Source organism: Pinus tabuliformis, chromosome 5_1 (assembly GCF_031772625.1).
Source record: "Pinus tabuliformis cultivar Carrire ecotype Pingquan chromosome 5_1, CPIR1, whole genome shotgun sequence".
Taxonomy (NCBI): domain Eukaryota; kingdom Viridiplantae; phylum Streptophyta; class Pinopsida; order Pinales; family Pinaceae; genus Pinus; species Pinus tabuliformis.
In genome coordinates, this window is record NC_142305.1 from 541330054 (window position 1) to 541346403 (window position 16350).

At 40.2% G+C, this 16350-nt stretch overlaps 1 protein-coding gene across 2 annotated transcripts; it reads left to right on the forward strand.

Annotated features, from left to right (window-relative positions):
• The first annotated feature begins 7593 nt into the window (after positions 1-7593).
• LOC149165943 (uncharacterized) lies at positions 7594-13498 on the forward strand. Of its 2 annotated transcripts, none has more exons than XM_089432426.1 (7): positions 7594-8219; positions 11081-11152; positions 11647-11714; positions 12088-12238; positions 12428-12508; positions 12713-12802; positions 13094-13498. In XM_089432426.1, exons 1-7 carry the CDS (start codon positions 7932-7934, stop codon positions 13202-13204), a joined length of 861 nt encoding a protein of 286 aa, XP_089288552.1. In that variant the 5' UTR covers positions 7594-7931; the 3' UTR covers positions 13205-13498. The 2 variants fall into 2 exon arrangements, with proteins under 2 accessions (XP_089288552.1, XP_089288551.1); XM_089432425.1 differs by having other exon boundaries at positions 7597-8219; positions 12082-12238.
• The last annotated feature ends 2852 nt before the right edge of the window (positions 13499-16350 follow it).

Below are 16350 nucleotides of genomic sequence, written 5' to 3' on the forward strand. Positions count from 1 at the left end.
AATATACGCTCCCTCTCAACCACCAAGTCTCCATCAGTTGCCTTGCTGCTTAAGGCTTTGCATGCATCTTGAACCTCAAGAGCATATAGGTTCCTGACCTGTGAACCAATCTTATGACAACGAAAGCATCTCACCTTCGACTTGTCAACCTTCTTCCCATCACTGGAAGAACTGAATTCAGAAAGAGAAACCTTCTTCTTTCCCTTCTTCGCCTTACTCGCTAAGGCAGAGTTCTCTTCATCATGCATAGATGAAGAACTGTCTCTGGTGCTCCGTCTAATCTCCTCCTGCACAAGATCCGACCAAAGTCTCTCCCATCCTGGCAGTTTCTCCCTTCCATTCACCGAGTCCTGGTAGCTATGCCAACTCTTAGGAAGGTCAAGGAGTGCTAGACTCACCATCCTCATCCGACAGTCACCCCCACACTTCCCAGCTCATCCCGGCATTGGGTGAACTTCGTGAGATACTGGGGCATAATGTCTCCATTCTCACACTTAATGTTTCCGAGTTTTATCTCTTGCTTTGGAATTAAATTCGAATTCCACCAGCACAAAACTCAACCGCTTCCTATCTAGAATTCGTGAGAACAAAGTATTTCTTGTATAGATATCGACTGTATGGGCATTCACCAGATATCTCACCTTCCAAAAGAAGGATGAATCCAGAGGCTACCTGGCCCGATCATAGACTCTGCCTGAAGAAATAGAATGTAAACACTTCCTGAATAGTAGATCAGATGATCAATCCTCGCTTGATATCCTGTAAAAATCTCTTCTATAAATCAAGCAGCTCCGATACCATGTAGAAATTTTGAATAATATGACACATATTCACAGAGATTATCCTAATTATACACTTATAAGCGGAACATGCATAATACATAACCTCCTCTACGTTGATCATCAATTTACAGAAGCAGAAACATTCACAGGCGCACATAGAAGCATCAATCAAACTTATTAACACAGTATGTATCCCGGGGAAAGCATCTCGCTAAAAACCCCACACTATCTGTATATTATATTGATTGAATCATGTAACATTACAAAGTACAATGCTTATCACAAGCAATCTAGTACCAGCTCCACCTGTTACACACAATACAGCTTAGATCTGATCTCCAAATCTATTCCACTGCTTGCCTGCCTCTCCGGCTCAATACCTGCTCAAGAATTGATGAGAATGGCTTGCCAAACTCGTATTTGACCTGCTAATAATCACTCACACTCTGTTGGACGTGAGCACAGGCTACAATTCTTGATATTGGTCAATTCATTGGCATACTCAATCCCTTTGATTGTGCAAATCATCATGCACAACTATAGTCACAACTGATAGCAATCTGATCCTCTAACGCATGTCCCTACTGAATTGAACATGCACTGACATGCAACTGAGTTAACTGATGTATTCTGTAGTTGCATTATGAGTTAATAACTTGTGAATTAATTAATAACTAATTCACCCAACTCATCTCTAGTCTATTGATCAGTTAGACTAAATACAACCAGTTTAACAAAGCTAAACTGAACACAACTCCATCAACTACACCTCCAGTCCACTAAACTCAACTCACTTGAGTTCTAACTGAAGTCCTGCATGCAAATATTAGTCATCCCATAGGTAACCACATATTTCCCTCTGGGATCTGCATGTACCACATCCGTAGCTCATCCTAAAGTGCTCCAAGAGAATAAGATCAAGTTTATAGTCCAAATATTATTATGAGACAATAATATTTGACTTTTCTATTTTTGACAGCTAGTTTAAAAATAGACTTTGATCACTCACACTGTGATCACTCACACTGTGGTCACCCACACTGTGATCACTCATACTGTGATCACCCACACTGTGATCATCCACACTGTGATCATCCCTGCTGGGATCAAAAATAGAACTTGCGCCATAATTTGCCTGCGGGCCCACTTAGTGAAGGCGACTCCTTTCCACTAAGCTCCATCATCTTGTTGAATTCTCAACAAGCATTTCTTGTTGCACACTTTTCAATAGAAAGTGTTGTGGCAGATTTGTTGGTGGGTTGCTCGAACTGAGTATTCAGAGCCAGTTGGGTCCCATCGAAAGCCATCTCTCTCATTCTTTTTGACTGGGGCTTTGCTATGAAGGAAGGACTGCAGAAGGGCAAGGCTAGGATTGACAGCAAAGGGAACATCAGGGAAGGACCACATCAGCCAGAGGTGGGATAGAGGATCCCAGCCAGAAATCTGATCCAGAAAATGGATACCCTTGCTGCTGAGAAAGGAGAGAATAGGGATGGTTTCTTCATGACTTATTATAGGTTGTTGTCCCATAATTTTATCATCTCCAATACTTATACTGGCTCCTCCCTTGGGCACTTTGGATATGTTTTGGGCCATGAACATAATAGCTTTTTTACAAAGACTCCAGATTTTTGAAGAGTCTCTATTAGGTATGACCAAATCAAGCAATTGCTGTCTTGGGCAGTTCATGTATTTGGTTTCCAGGACCCTTTTCCACCATGTTGAAGGACCAGTGATGAGCCTCCAGACTATCTTCCCTACGTAGGCCAGGTTTTTGAATTTGGGGATCTGACTCTGAGACCTCCTCTGTCCTGGGTTTGAATGATTTGTTTCTAGCTGACTAAATTGAATTTCTTTTTATCAATTTTCCCTCATTGCCAAAGGAAGTGGCGGAGGATAACTTCCATTTTGTTATGAAAAGAAGAGGGGGCTTGATACAGAGAAAAACGATAAAGGGGGAGAGAAGAAATACCAGATTTAAGAAGGATGAGCCGTCCTGCTGGATTAAGCCAAACTGAACCCCACTACTGCACTTTCCGCTTCACTTTGTCAATGATGATGTCCCAAGTGCCTGCCTTCAGAGGTTTAAGGCTCACAGGCATGCCCAAATAGGAAAAATGCGTCCATTCTAGGTTGCAAGTGATGCCAAAGATATTAGCGATCTTATGAATGACCTAATTTGAAGCATTCCATCCAAAAATACAGCTTTTCAACTGGTTAACCAAACCTCTTGAGTACCCCATAAATTTGTCGAGAAGAGTCTTGAACCTCCTTGCTATAGTGGTGGAGGCTCCTCCAATAAGCAAGGTGTCGTCGGCGAACTGAGAATGATTGATGTTCTTGGCTCCATTTCCAAATTTAATTCCAGTTATAAGGCCCATTCTTCTGTTGTAGTCCAAAGCTTGGCTAAAAGATTCAGCCATAAGAATAAATAGGTACGGGGAGAGGGGACAACCCTGTCTGAGACCCCTGGAGGATTGAAAGGCTTCGCCCGGTCTGCCATTAACCAATGGGGAAATCCAAGGCCCAGAGATGCAAGCAGTGATGAGGCTGATGAAGGGCAACTCAAAGCCCATCTTTTTTAAAACAGCAGTAAGGAAGGAATGTCTAACTCTGTCAAAGGCGTTGGCGAGGTCGAGTTTGAGGATAAATCCTTTCTCCTTCCTAGAGAGGCTCGAGTGGATGGCTTCTTGAACTAAAAGGATGGAGTCAATAATTTGTCTGTTGGCCATGAATCCTCCTTGGTTGTCCGAAATCAAGGAGGGGAGGAGGGGCTTAAGGCGAGCAGCAAGGATTTTAGCCATAATTTTGTATGAAGAGTTGCAGAGGGAAATGGGTCTAAACCGAGCAAAGGAAGTGGGCCTGTTTTCTTTAGGGATGAGAGCCAAAAAAGTGGCATTGGTATATCCACCTATTTTGCCCTTTCTCTGAATCCACCTGATCATCTTAGTCAAGTATTTTTTTATTAAACCCCAAAAGGCCTTATAAAAACAAATGGGGAATCCATCAGGCCCAGGAGCCTTATCAGGATTCATAGCCCAGATTGTTCTTCTGATCTCCTCCTCTTCTATTTCTTTTACCAGGTTGTCATTCATTTCTTTGGTAACTCCTTTGGGCAAGTATTGGAGAAAGTCAGCGTAATCCTCTTCTCCTTTGGTTTCAGTTAGAAGCTCTCTGTAGTAATCAGTGGCAGCCCTTCTGATGGCCTCTTGGGTGTTATGCTGATTGCCTTCATTGTCCAAAATTGAGCTAACATTGTTCCTGATTTTTCTAGCCGTGGCCTGTTTGTGGAAAAAAGATGTATTTTTGTCACCATCTTGCAGCCAGAGCTGCCTTGACTTTAGTCTCCATTTTATCTCTTCTTCTCTATTTATATGGCTCAACTTTGCGTAAAGAGCACCTTCTTGCTCCTTATTCTGTTGAGAGAGACCATGAACCTCTATCGTTCTTTGGATGCATTCAAGGTCATTTTTTTTTTTTTTTTTTTGATCTCTTCAGGTTCTTTGTAATTGGCTCTTGCCCACTCTTTGATGGCCTGTTTGACTCTCTTTAGTTTGGTTTCCCAGATGAACCCTGGTGAGCCTTCAACGTGCTGGATCCAGGATCTCTGAATGATTTCTCTGACTGCCGGGTCCCAACTCCAGAGCGGACTGAATTTAAAAGGGATTGGCCCAAGAGGGCAGTGTTTTTCCAACGTGAGCTTTATGGGATAATGGTCCGAGGCAGAGGTGGAAAGAATGTTAGCATGCCCCGCTGAAAAGGAGGAGAGGAACGAAACATTTATAAGGAACCTGTCTAGCCGTTCCATTATATTGCCAGTTCCAAGCCTGCGGTTACTCCAGGTATACCTGCAGTTTTTTGGAACCACATCCACAAAGTCGTGATCCCGAATGATAGCTTCCAGGCGGCCTCTGAAGGGGTCTGGCGAAAAGCATCCTCCCCTTTTTTCATTGGCATGAAGGATCAGATTAAAATCGCCTGCCACTATAATATTTATAGTTGTTTCCCCGTCGATGCTTGCCTTCAAATCGTCCCAGCAACTTTCCTTCTCTCTGTATTGGTTGGGAGCGTATACATTGTAGATAACTACTGTTTGATTGTCTATTTTATTTTCCAAGACCGTTCTGATCCAATGCTGGTGTAAATGTTCTGAAATGCAGTTCCATTTGCTGTGTGCCCAAAGGGTAGCGATACCTCCGGAAGCTCCTCTTGAGTCGCTGGTACAACCTACATAGTGTTTCTGCTGATCTATAATTCCTCTTATATCTTGTTGCTCAAGTTTTGTCTCCTGAATCAAAATAATTTCTGGCTTTTCACTGTGTATAAGTTCTCTGAGGGCTAAAACTTTGGAGGGGTGCCCTAGACCCCTGCTGTTCCAAGACAGGATTTTCATCATTGGATGTTTGGCTTACGGAGAGGTGCTCGCCTCTCTTGAGATGCCTCCTTCTCGTGTTGCCCCAGGATGAAAGCTTCTATAGGGGTTTGAGTGCCCAGGGCTATGTCTTTCTGAGCGTTCTCGTCTCTATGCTGCTTTGCAGATTTTCTTCCAGGACCTGATTTCTTGAAGGAGTCGCATGAGGATCCATGGTCTTTGGACGAACTTCTTGTGAGCCTCGGAAGGGGGGGATCAAGGGAAGCCTGCGAATGGGTGATAGGGAGGAGGGAAGGATCTGAAGGATCGGAGGGGAGAGAGGGGGGCAGAGAAGGATCCTCGGGGGGAGGATCTAGGGATGATAGGACAAAGAAGGGGTTAGAAGAGGAGGGGAGGGGGGATCAGGAGGGGAAGGGAGGAAAGGGGAGGGGATGATGAGGCGGGACAGGGAGCAGAGGGAACAGGAGGGTCAGATTCTAGAGGAGCTTTGGATGCTGGGGCAGACTTCTTCTTTTTGACAGGTTCCCATTGGCCTTCTTGATCACCGCTTTCTGCATCAACAAGTTTAGTACATCGGTTGGCAAAATGGCCGTATTCGTGACATACCTTACATTTGAAAGGGATCTGCTCATAATCGATTTGCTGTATATGGCTCCAGACGTCCACCTTCAGTTTTTTTGCTTCGCGGAGTCCTTTGCCTAGGTCAACTTCAACGCAAATCCTCGCACAGGCCTGCATGTTCTCTTTCGGTTTGCTACGGTCGATGTATTTGCCAACTGCATTCCGATGGCACGAACAGATTCGTCTTCCCAGCAGTGGAGTGGGAGATGGGGAAGATGAACCCAAACCGGAACAACACTAGGGACGTCCAGTTCAGGGTCGAAATCTGGGGTCCATTTGTTAAGGTACAGGCCCTTGGAGTCCATGAAATAGGGTCCGTTTCTGAAGATTAGATCCTTGTCCTCTTTAGATTCGAAGTGGAATGTAAAATATCCTTTCCCGCAAAACCTGATGGCGATATTCCCTTGAATTTTATCGGACCAATTTCTCTCCACCCATTTTTGGACGGTTCTGGGAGAAGACTAGAGGCCTGTGAATTGACCTATGAGGCCTTTTTCAGCCAGAGACAGAGCGGCCATGCGGGGCAAGGCTGGGGGTAACTGAACCTCTTGGAGCCCATCCAGCTTCTTCACGAATTTTGAGAGGGCGGGCCTGGGGCGTTGCGGAGGCAGCGATTTCACCAGGGCAGAAAACGCGCTTTGAGGATCCGAAGGGGGGTCCGGAGGGTCCAGAACAGGGGCCATGGCTGGGGCTGTGGCCCAGACAGCCGCGACAGTTCGCCGGGAGGTCAAGGGCGCGCGCGAGAGCTACAGCGAGCCAGCTCAGAGCGATCCTTAGAAAAATCTGAATATTATGGTTAGTTGTTAAGATACATAATCTAGATGCATTAAAGGTTTTTCATGCCAAATTCATTTTTGCCTCTTAGCATGTTTTCGTTATTCATTATGGATAACAAAACCCTGAATTCAAAAATTGAAGTTGTGAATTTGAGTGTGCAATTTTCACATAATTTGTGTTCTCAATTTATTTTTTCTCCTAAACAAATTTTAAATTTAATTGAAACAACATCATTTTGAAATACAATCTAAATGATGAAAATTTATAATTTCACTAATTTTCAAAGAATGGGAAAACGTCAAACCAAAAGTGAGGACAAGGACAATTGTCATTCACTGCTATTCGTGAATGCAAGCTGATTCATCACTCGCTGCTATCTGCCAATGTAACCTTACTCATCATTATTATTCACGGAAAACCACACTTGGAATAACCAAGGGGGCAAGGTTTTACTCTCGTCAACTGCCATTAACTTGTTTACTTAGTATGAGGAAGAAGACAAGCTCTTAGCCAAACAAAAACAATTTTAAAACAAAACTCCAAACCCATAATTTCACTAATAATTACACAACTAAATTCTAATAATAATAATTAAAATATCCCTAAAATAAAATATTTAAACTTATTCCTTAGTTAAAATTCCAAATTAATGAAACTTTAACTCCTACTAAATTTGTAACTGCATCTTGAATGATTCAAAAGCTATAAAGGTTTACGAAACTTTTGAATCCACTCGTAGAATAGAAATTTGCAATTTCATCCCTTTAGTTCTAATCTGATCTAAAATTAGATTGCTGCCAGGCTATGGCAAATCGATCACCGTTATCCTACTTCCTAATTTTGCAGATTCCATGGGGCCCTAGCGCAACACCGCCTTGTTAATCCCAAGTTTATCTCCAAATCGACGGCTACTGACGGGAAAAGATACACTATCCAACTGTGGCCAGTTGCCGGAAGTCCCACCAATGACGGGGAAATCCGAATCTACAGTCGTCTAGTCACGAGGCGCCTCACGCAAGCCGACGACTCGAGGTTCGGTGCCGGAGCGGCCAGCTTCGCGTGTGAGGCACAGTAGGCCCGGGTTTGCTTTCGCGGACTTTGTTTAATTAGCTTTAAAAGCGTCTGGTCTATTTTTTCCGGCAGCCTATGGAAATGCAATTAATCAATGGCAGATTCAATTGGACTGAGACCAGTTGAATTGCGGGGTTGCTAGTCTCCTTTGCGATCGGGAATTCTTTCCTCAATTTGAGCTCTGTTTATTGCTGTGAATCACTGAATTAGGGTTGAGAGAGGCTTCTGTTAGGAAAAAAGGGTTCTGTAAAGCGTTTGACCCCAGAGGTTCCCTTTACCCCATTCAAAGTAGGACAATTTTTTTCACCATGTCGGATCATCTGGTATTGTATGTCGACCGTCTGATAACTCCTTCGACCTTCGACACCCATGTCGAGATTGGGTCCCCATCGGCGTCTGAGAAAAGCGAGGCTCCGAACTTGAAAGAGGAAGAATTGCCCCTGATTTCAGATGGGTCTCCTTCTCAATCTACTTTTGATCAATCTGGATGTGACGATGTTGTTGACGCGTTTAAATTGGGTGAATGCCGCATCTGCCAAGAGGAAGACGAGGAGAAGAACATGGAGAGCCCCTGTGCCTGCAGCGGCAGTCTAAAGGTATCATTTTCATCCTTGGTTTATCTCCTGTTTCTGGTTTTTCTAGTTTTTTGTGTTATCTCATAGTGGTTGTGGGGGCTGTTCCTCTACATCATATAAATTGTGACATACCATGATCTTTATGGCTATGTTTATGGCAATGGGGCAACCACATGGTAGTGGTGTCTCCAACAGCAGCCAATGTTGATTGACGATCTAGGATCTCCTTTATGATAGTCTGTCAGGCTGTGTTTTATTGGCAAATTGGAGTGCTTTCCACCACGGTGGTTCAGGTTAAAACTTGGTGAGTGTGTTCTCCGTGAGAATTTGGTTGACAGTCTTTCCGAGGTGTGAAGTCGTGTTAATGTCAGTGCTGTCATGGTAGTAACTGTGCTAAGTTCCTATCAAATGAGGCCACGTGTAAATATTGGGTGATTTTGATGGAAAAGACGGTGCTTATTTGTGCCATTGATAGTCAAAGGTTTTGTAGCTGATATTGTAAAGATTGTAAGGAGTTAAAATCTATGATATGTGATTAGAAAAATGGATGCAATTGTTATGCTATGCGATAATTTGGTTGACACGGTCTCTCAGAGGTGTGAAGTCATGTTTAGTACCTATGTTAATTTTTTGTCAGATGAGGTTAGGTGTAAGTTTTAGGTGATTTTGATGAAATAGATGTGTAAAATTGTGTTTCGTAACTGTGTTAATATTCTGTCAGATGAGATTAGGTGTAAATCTTGGGTGATCTTGATGAAATTGATGGTGCTCATTTGTACCACTGGTAGCCAAAAGTTATAAAGCTAAAGATTGTAAGAGTGAACATCACATGTGATTCGGAAAATGGATGAAATTGTCGACTGGTACTGGAGGTCAATGGAGTGTTAAGCCATCCAGTGGGTATGTTTTATCTGAACTGAAAAAGATCTTGATGTGAGATCTTTCAAAATTGATGACATCGTAAATGAAGCATTGGTTCACTGGTGCGGTCAACATAGTGTTAGAGCCATCCACTGGGTTCCATTCTTGCTTTGGTCAGCCCGACCAGTATTGCATGAGTTCCAATAGGGATGATGCTGGATGCAAATCTGTAAAATAGATACCATTCAAATTTCAGACCTCTTGGCCCTAAGCTGAAGGAATTTCACTCTTTCCAATGCAGCCCATCAGGACATGTTTTTTCAAGTATTTCTTAAAAAAAGGATACAATTGTTCATCCCAAATAGGTGTAGTAGTGTATGCTTGTTGTGGACTATCTTGATTAAGGTGCAAAACACACTGAGAAGAAGCTATGTGTGTTATACAGCTTGGGTGGGGGGTTGGGGTTGATCCATTGATTTTTCAGTTTTTGTGTGTATAATGGTGCATTGAATACGAATACTAGCACAGATCTACTTCAACCCAAACCTGATATACACCTTGAGGTTGTAAAGTTCAAATTTGTATTAGTTCAAACTTCATAGTCATACAAATGAAACCCAAATAATGGAACTCAGGACATGCACTTAGAGGTGCATGTTAGACCTAGATGAGTCTATGCTAGTCTTACCCAGATTTTCCCTAACGTGCTTATCCATTTCTCTCCTTGTGTCATGACTGTAGACCAGCCGTTCCTTCTATAACATTATGAACTTATCTTGCTAGTAGTTAGGATTGCAGGCAGTTTCAGCCTGAAACTTTCATTTTCTTATGTAAATTTGAAAATTCTCAGGCCTTTATGCAGTTTTTATTTGCGTGTATATGTCTGGATACAATTTTGTGATAGTTTCATCACTAAAGCCTAGGTTTATTTTCTTTGCACATTTAGCCCTATTCCGTTTTTGTAATGTTTACATTTGTATGTCTAATTTGGCCTTATGGTGCCTGGATTTAACTGCTAAATGTTTTACGGATATCGAATTTCTTCACGCAGACTAGAGTGCATGTCCTTGTTAAATGCATTATGCAATTTTGGCATTCCAAATGAAATTGCATAGTATTTTATTGAAGCTCAAATCATTGTCCTCCATGCTTGCATTGATCATTGTCCAGCCATGCATTTGTATAGGATAAATGGCTCAGGTTAATTGTGAACAGTTGAATTTCTGTGCTTGAAATGATTTAGTAGATCAGATTCTCACTGTGACAAAAAACTAGGTAATAATTTGAACACAAGCATCGGTTAAAGCTGGACACTTTCTGGCATATATCATCGTCAGGTCTGTTGGTGTTCAATTATCTAAGGGTTTTTCGAGTGACAATGAGTGACAATGACAAAGAATGCCGTAAATACCATCAGGCAATATAAAACTGTCCCTATCTGTGTTGGCCAGCTGAAAATGTAGTGTTGTCTACATGTATCAGCCAGCTGCGGGGGCTAAATGCATTATGCAATTTTGGCATTGCAAATGGAATTGCAAAGTATTTTATTGAAGCTCAAATCATTGTCCTCCATGCTTGCATTGATCATTGTCCAGCCATGCATTTGTATAGGATAAATGGCTCAGGTTAATTGTGAACAGTTGAATTTCTGTGATTGAAATGATTTGATCAGATTCTCACTGTGACAAAAAACTAGGTAATAATTTGAACATAAGCATCGGTTAAAGCTGGTCACTTTCTGGCATGTATCATCGTCGGGTCTGTTGGTGTTCAATTATCTAAGGGTTTTTGAGTGGCAATGAGTGACAATGACAAAGAATGCTGTAAATACCATCAGGCAATATAAAGCTGTGCCTATCTGTGTTGGCCAGCTGAAAATGTAGTGTTGTCTACATGTATCAGCCGACTGTGGGGGTTTTGGTTCTGTTTGATTTGAGCTTTTCAGTTTGCATATTTTCTTCTTTTGTACATTTATTAGTCTGTTAATGCCCACAGGGTGCTTGTTTTGTTGTACAATGCAGTTTGCACATCGAAAATGCGTACAGCGATGGTGCAATGAGAAGGGAAGTATTATATGTGAGATATGCCATCAGGTGATGTTTTATATCTTATCCTGCTTCTTTATCCTTTGATTTTCATCTTCCTGGCAGGCTTATGCAATAAGACTGCATGTTACTGAGTTTATTTCACATCTAACATTTTTTGCAACAACTGCAAGACAGACCTAAAGGTACAGTTCAAGTATGATGGTTTGAGTTACCTTTTCTGTTAAATTAACTGAAAGATTCTCATCGGTAGGTTTCCAAGGCTGCTGTTTAATTGCAAGTAAATCTAATAAAGGAATGGCTCATTGCATGAGTCTTTGTTGCGTTTCATTTCTACGATCGAGTTTAGAGTCTAGACTTCAACATAACAAGCTGCGTGAATCCATCCTTTTGCATCAAGCATTTTATAAGCAAAAAATGGTTTAACTTCTTTGTTTACTGTATGATTCTATCTTGATGAACTTACGCACTCTTTTATTGACAAACGAAGTTTCATGAATTGAATTTCACTTTGATATATATTTGTCATGTTGATATTTCAGCCATATAGTCCTGGTTACACGGCCCCTCCTCAGCCAGCACATTCTGATGACACTCCCATTGATTTGAGGTATTGTTTTTGCCCCCAAGGAAATGATTGAAGTCGAGATATCTGAAAAAATAGAAATACAGAGAGAGGTTTTCAGAAGGTATTAAGCACATGACTTGAATTTTAGAAAATTATCCAGCACCCCTGGGATGTCTATAAATAATATCTTAATTACTTTGAAACAATTGTACCAAATGTTAAATACCATTTTAGTAAAGCTACATATCTAGATTAGCTTATTTTATGTGGTTTCAGTGGACTTTTAGGATATTTGTGTTTGGATCTCGACATACAGAAGAATATTTTCTGACATAAGTGGAATCATAAATGGTGGATGCTTAGATTGTACGTTTTCCCGACTAATTATCTGCTTGGACTTTTGGTGTAGTAACAGTTGGGGTGTTCCTGGAGCACAGTTAGACCTGCATGATCCTCGCTTGTTAGCAATGGCTGCTGCAGAGCGTCATTTTTTGGAAGCAGAATATGATGAATATGCGGCAGCTAATGCAAGTGGTGCTGCATTCTGCCGTTCAGCCGCATTGATTGTATGCTTCCCTAATCCTTCTGTATGTTTGAATTTGTTTTTTCTTCTCTAGTTGTACTTTCATGGAAACTACTTTGCTTGAGCTTCGAATGAGCACACGTTTTAATTGATATATAAGCTTTATATAATCTGGTTAACATTGCTGCTTGATTGACTGTATCTATAAATCTTGCATTATCACTCCTGGCAGCTCATGGCACTTCTACTTCTACGACATGCTCTTGTTATAAATAATCCTGATGGAGACGATGATTCTTCAGCATATTTATCTGTAAGTGCTGGTTTATGAATTGTGTCTTTTATTCTTAAATAGTTTTACATCCATGTGAAATTTAGGTCAATTGTTCATCCCTCGGAACATTTTGGAAGGCGTAAAACATGATTAATTAATGATGCGTACCATGGAAAGTAGTTTTAAGTTTACTTTTCCTTGTCCGGTTGATTGTTATTAAGTACTGAATTGTATGTTGAACAGCTTTTTTTCCTGAGAGCTGCTGGATTTCTCTTGCCGTGTTATATCATGGCATGGGCAGTAAGCATTTTGCAGCGCCGGAGGCAGAGACAGGTATATTTCTATATCTGTGTTCCAAATTGGGGTTCTCTGCACACTAAACGGCCCCATGGTATCTTACATTAGTAAATGCATGGTCATTGGGTTTATTTAGTTCCCATAGCAGTTTCTTGATTTCATTAAAATAGGAACATGGAAAGAGTTAACTATCAGTTAAACATGAAATTGATATGAATGAATTTGTGTTAATGATAAATGTCCATAGTCATCTCATAGAATGATTATAGATATTGTTTTATGTTTATTCAGGTAAACAGCCTCTTATACTCATTTGTCTAATTGCAGGAGGCAACTATGGCAGCTACTGAAGTTGCGCTTCTTCTGCGAGCAGGACAAGGTCGAGGAATACATTATGCAGTAACTCCTGTTACTTCATCTCGTCAGGAGTTGCCTTAACACTGACAGGTGTACAAATCAACAACAGCCAATTTGTTTGATAATCATAATTGCTTTTTGAAAGAATCCTGGTAGATCAAAGACTAACAGATCAGCTATGGATAAGGTTGCAATAGGTACAGTGAATTTTGAACTGGCGATCTAAGAAAGTTGTCGATTAAAGCTTACCATTGGAAAATCAAGTTCATTTGTTTGTAGTCTAATTGTGATTTAGCATTGGCTACCTGACAGTTGTGGTAAAAGAGGATAAGGAATGACTTTCTTATGCTTGTTATGGTATACTATTATTACTTATGAAGGTATCATCAGAAAGTAGTAAAGATAGGCAGGCAGTCCTGTGTAAATATTCTTTTTAGAAATTGGTTGCTACTTAGTTTCATTGTCTATCAAGTTTACTTAATACTAGTTTAGTTTCATTGTCTATCAAGTTTCTTGATACTAGTTTTGATAAATATAGGAAAGTATACTCAACCCTCTTAAGTGATATAGAACCTGCTAACCATAAACCAAAAACATTTAGTTATGTTTTATGTTTATTAAATATCTTGGGAGGAGCTTTGTTATCTGGCACGGCGATTTCCCAGAAAGGTCTAATGTGTCTTGAAATATTAGAAATTAGAATGGGGTTTGAATTGGTTAAAAGGAAATGTAAATATTGTTTAAACAGATGGAATTCTAGTATTTGAGCCAACTCGTGAATAAGATCTCAAAACATTTCTCAGGGTTCTTAAGGCAGTCAGTCGCAAGATTACGGTTTTGAACATGACGAACTGTCCGAAGATTCTCTCTTCTCACCAGGAATAATTGTTTGAGTGCCAGTTACAACATTTCCTAGAACCTCAATGTTATGTTACTTCATACCGTTTTAATACCTAAGTTAGGGTCCAACAAAATTGGGTTACTGTTAGCTTTAACAATTACGCTTCAGTGATGTTCATGTAGTAAATTAATCATTAGGTTCTGAATGAATACATGCTTGGAACTTGGAGTAAAGCGTGGAACTGGCATGGAAAAAGTTAAAAACATGCATACCTGACAGATACACATATATAGAAGATCAGGTTTATTTTATTCTAAACTATATTGCATTTGAACCCTCCTCTCCTCCACTGATTTTACTTTTTGGGCAAAAGGATTTGCCGTCATATTCAATAGAAGCAACAACACTGGGAGATGTGACTGGACATCAGATGCAAATTTTATGTAATTATCATCTAATAGCATGAGTCTATAGCTTGTTGTGTTGAGAGGTGCTCTCCAGTCTAGTATGGAAGAAATGTTGTAATGTCTTGCCCCATCCTGTTATGTGGACATTTTGACTTGTCAAATTACATAAATAAAAATGAAAATAAAATAAAACCAGCCTAGATCCATCTTAATTCTGGATCTGCCAAGCGCCGAAAGGGATCAAATTGCTTGAGGTGCAAACCTCTTCTAGAGTGAAAAGATATTTCATATCTCTGTGCTTGGTAGATCGGAGTAAAGATGGATCTAGGCTGGCCTTCACCACTTTAAATAAGCTATATTCCACATCAATACCATGTGTCAATAGGTTATTTTTATTTTAACTTATGGTTATTTTATATTTATTATTTTTGTTTACATAATAAGATAGGACAGGACATAGGACAGGACAGGACATGACATTACACCATCTCTTCCATACTGGGTTGGAGAAGACCTCTGGGCACAATTAAAAAAATAAAAATAAAATAAAAAAATAAATTTAATAATTGAAATAAAATTGAGGTAAAATAGTCAATTTACCATTGGCAGGTTTTGGGCTCCAGTTTTTGGCAACCCATGGTTTTGCCAATGGTATTTTTATGTAGGAAGAATATATATATATATATATATATAAACCAAGCGCTGAGGGATGAAATCTTTTGAGGTGCATCTCTTGTAAAGTGAAAAAAGATTTAATCCTTCTCAGCGTTTGGTAGATTTGGAGTTAAGATGGGTCTAAGCTAGTTAATAATAATTAGAAGTTACAATACTGGAAAACTCATTTTAAGTGGTTTGAAAGACATATAACTCATAACATTTGAAGGTGTTACTGTGATTGCTTCTTAAACGAGAGTCTTATTGATATATTCATATCATAGTGGTGATTGATTACTAATTGACCATATAGACTGTAATGGACTTAGTGCCCTGAATGTGACGGATCATTTAACCGATGCTTGTAATTTTGGATTTTTCTGTCAGATAATATCGTTGATGTTCTTGGTATATAGACTCCAAGCCATCTTTCTTAATGAGAGAACGACCATCAACAAAGACCCTCAATAAACTACTTGTTTGTTATACCTAATACGGCACTCATCTCACCTTGTAGTTATCCAATCTGTTGGATTTGTCTGTCTTGTTTGCCGTTATACCTAATACGGCACTCATCTCACCTTGTAGTTAAGCAATCTGTTGGATTTGTCTTGGTGGGTGAAATTGCAATAATTTATATTCAAATCCTCTTTACACCATTTCGGTTTTTCATTTAATTGAATAACTGTTGTTTCTTCTGCTCTTGTTCCCAAGATATGGACGGTTGTTTCTTCTGCCCTTGTTCCCAAGACATGGCCCAAGTGGCGAAGGTTACCTTGTTTTACCAAAGTACGAAGATTTCTCATCTAATGGCTGACATGTTAGACCTTTAGTATAGGCATTCAGGAAGCCTAAATTGCTTTCGTATTCGCTTGTAAACTATAATATATCAACAGAAATACATGAGTCTGAGAAATCGCTCCCTCACAACAAAAGTGTTGACCATAGATAGATAATATACTAAAACCGTCTAAAAAATTAAGTGCAAGCTGACTTTATTTAAGTGCAAACTGACTTTATGAAGGAGATTTTATAGTTGTACCAAACAATGCCGAGATGCCACAAGATAGGCTGAACGGATAAATCTACTAAAAATTAAAATGAACAGAACAGACCTATGAGTGCTCCTTTGGATTGAATTTGTTGTTTGACCTCGAGATGCTGTCATTCTCGTCTGAAGTGATAGTTGGCAAGTTGCCCAGGGGAGGCATCTGCTTTAAGAAGGCTTCCCACATCTTCATGCATTTTTAACTGTCACGGTCCATTTACTCCATGGACGATTTCAGATGTTCTAAGCCAGGATTGGGTGATCAGAAGCCTATAAA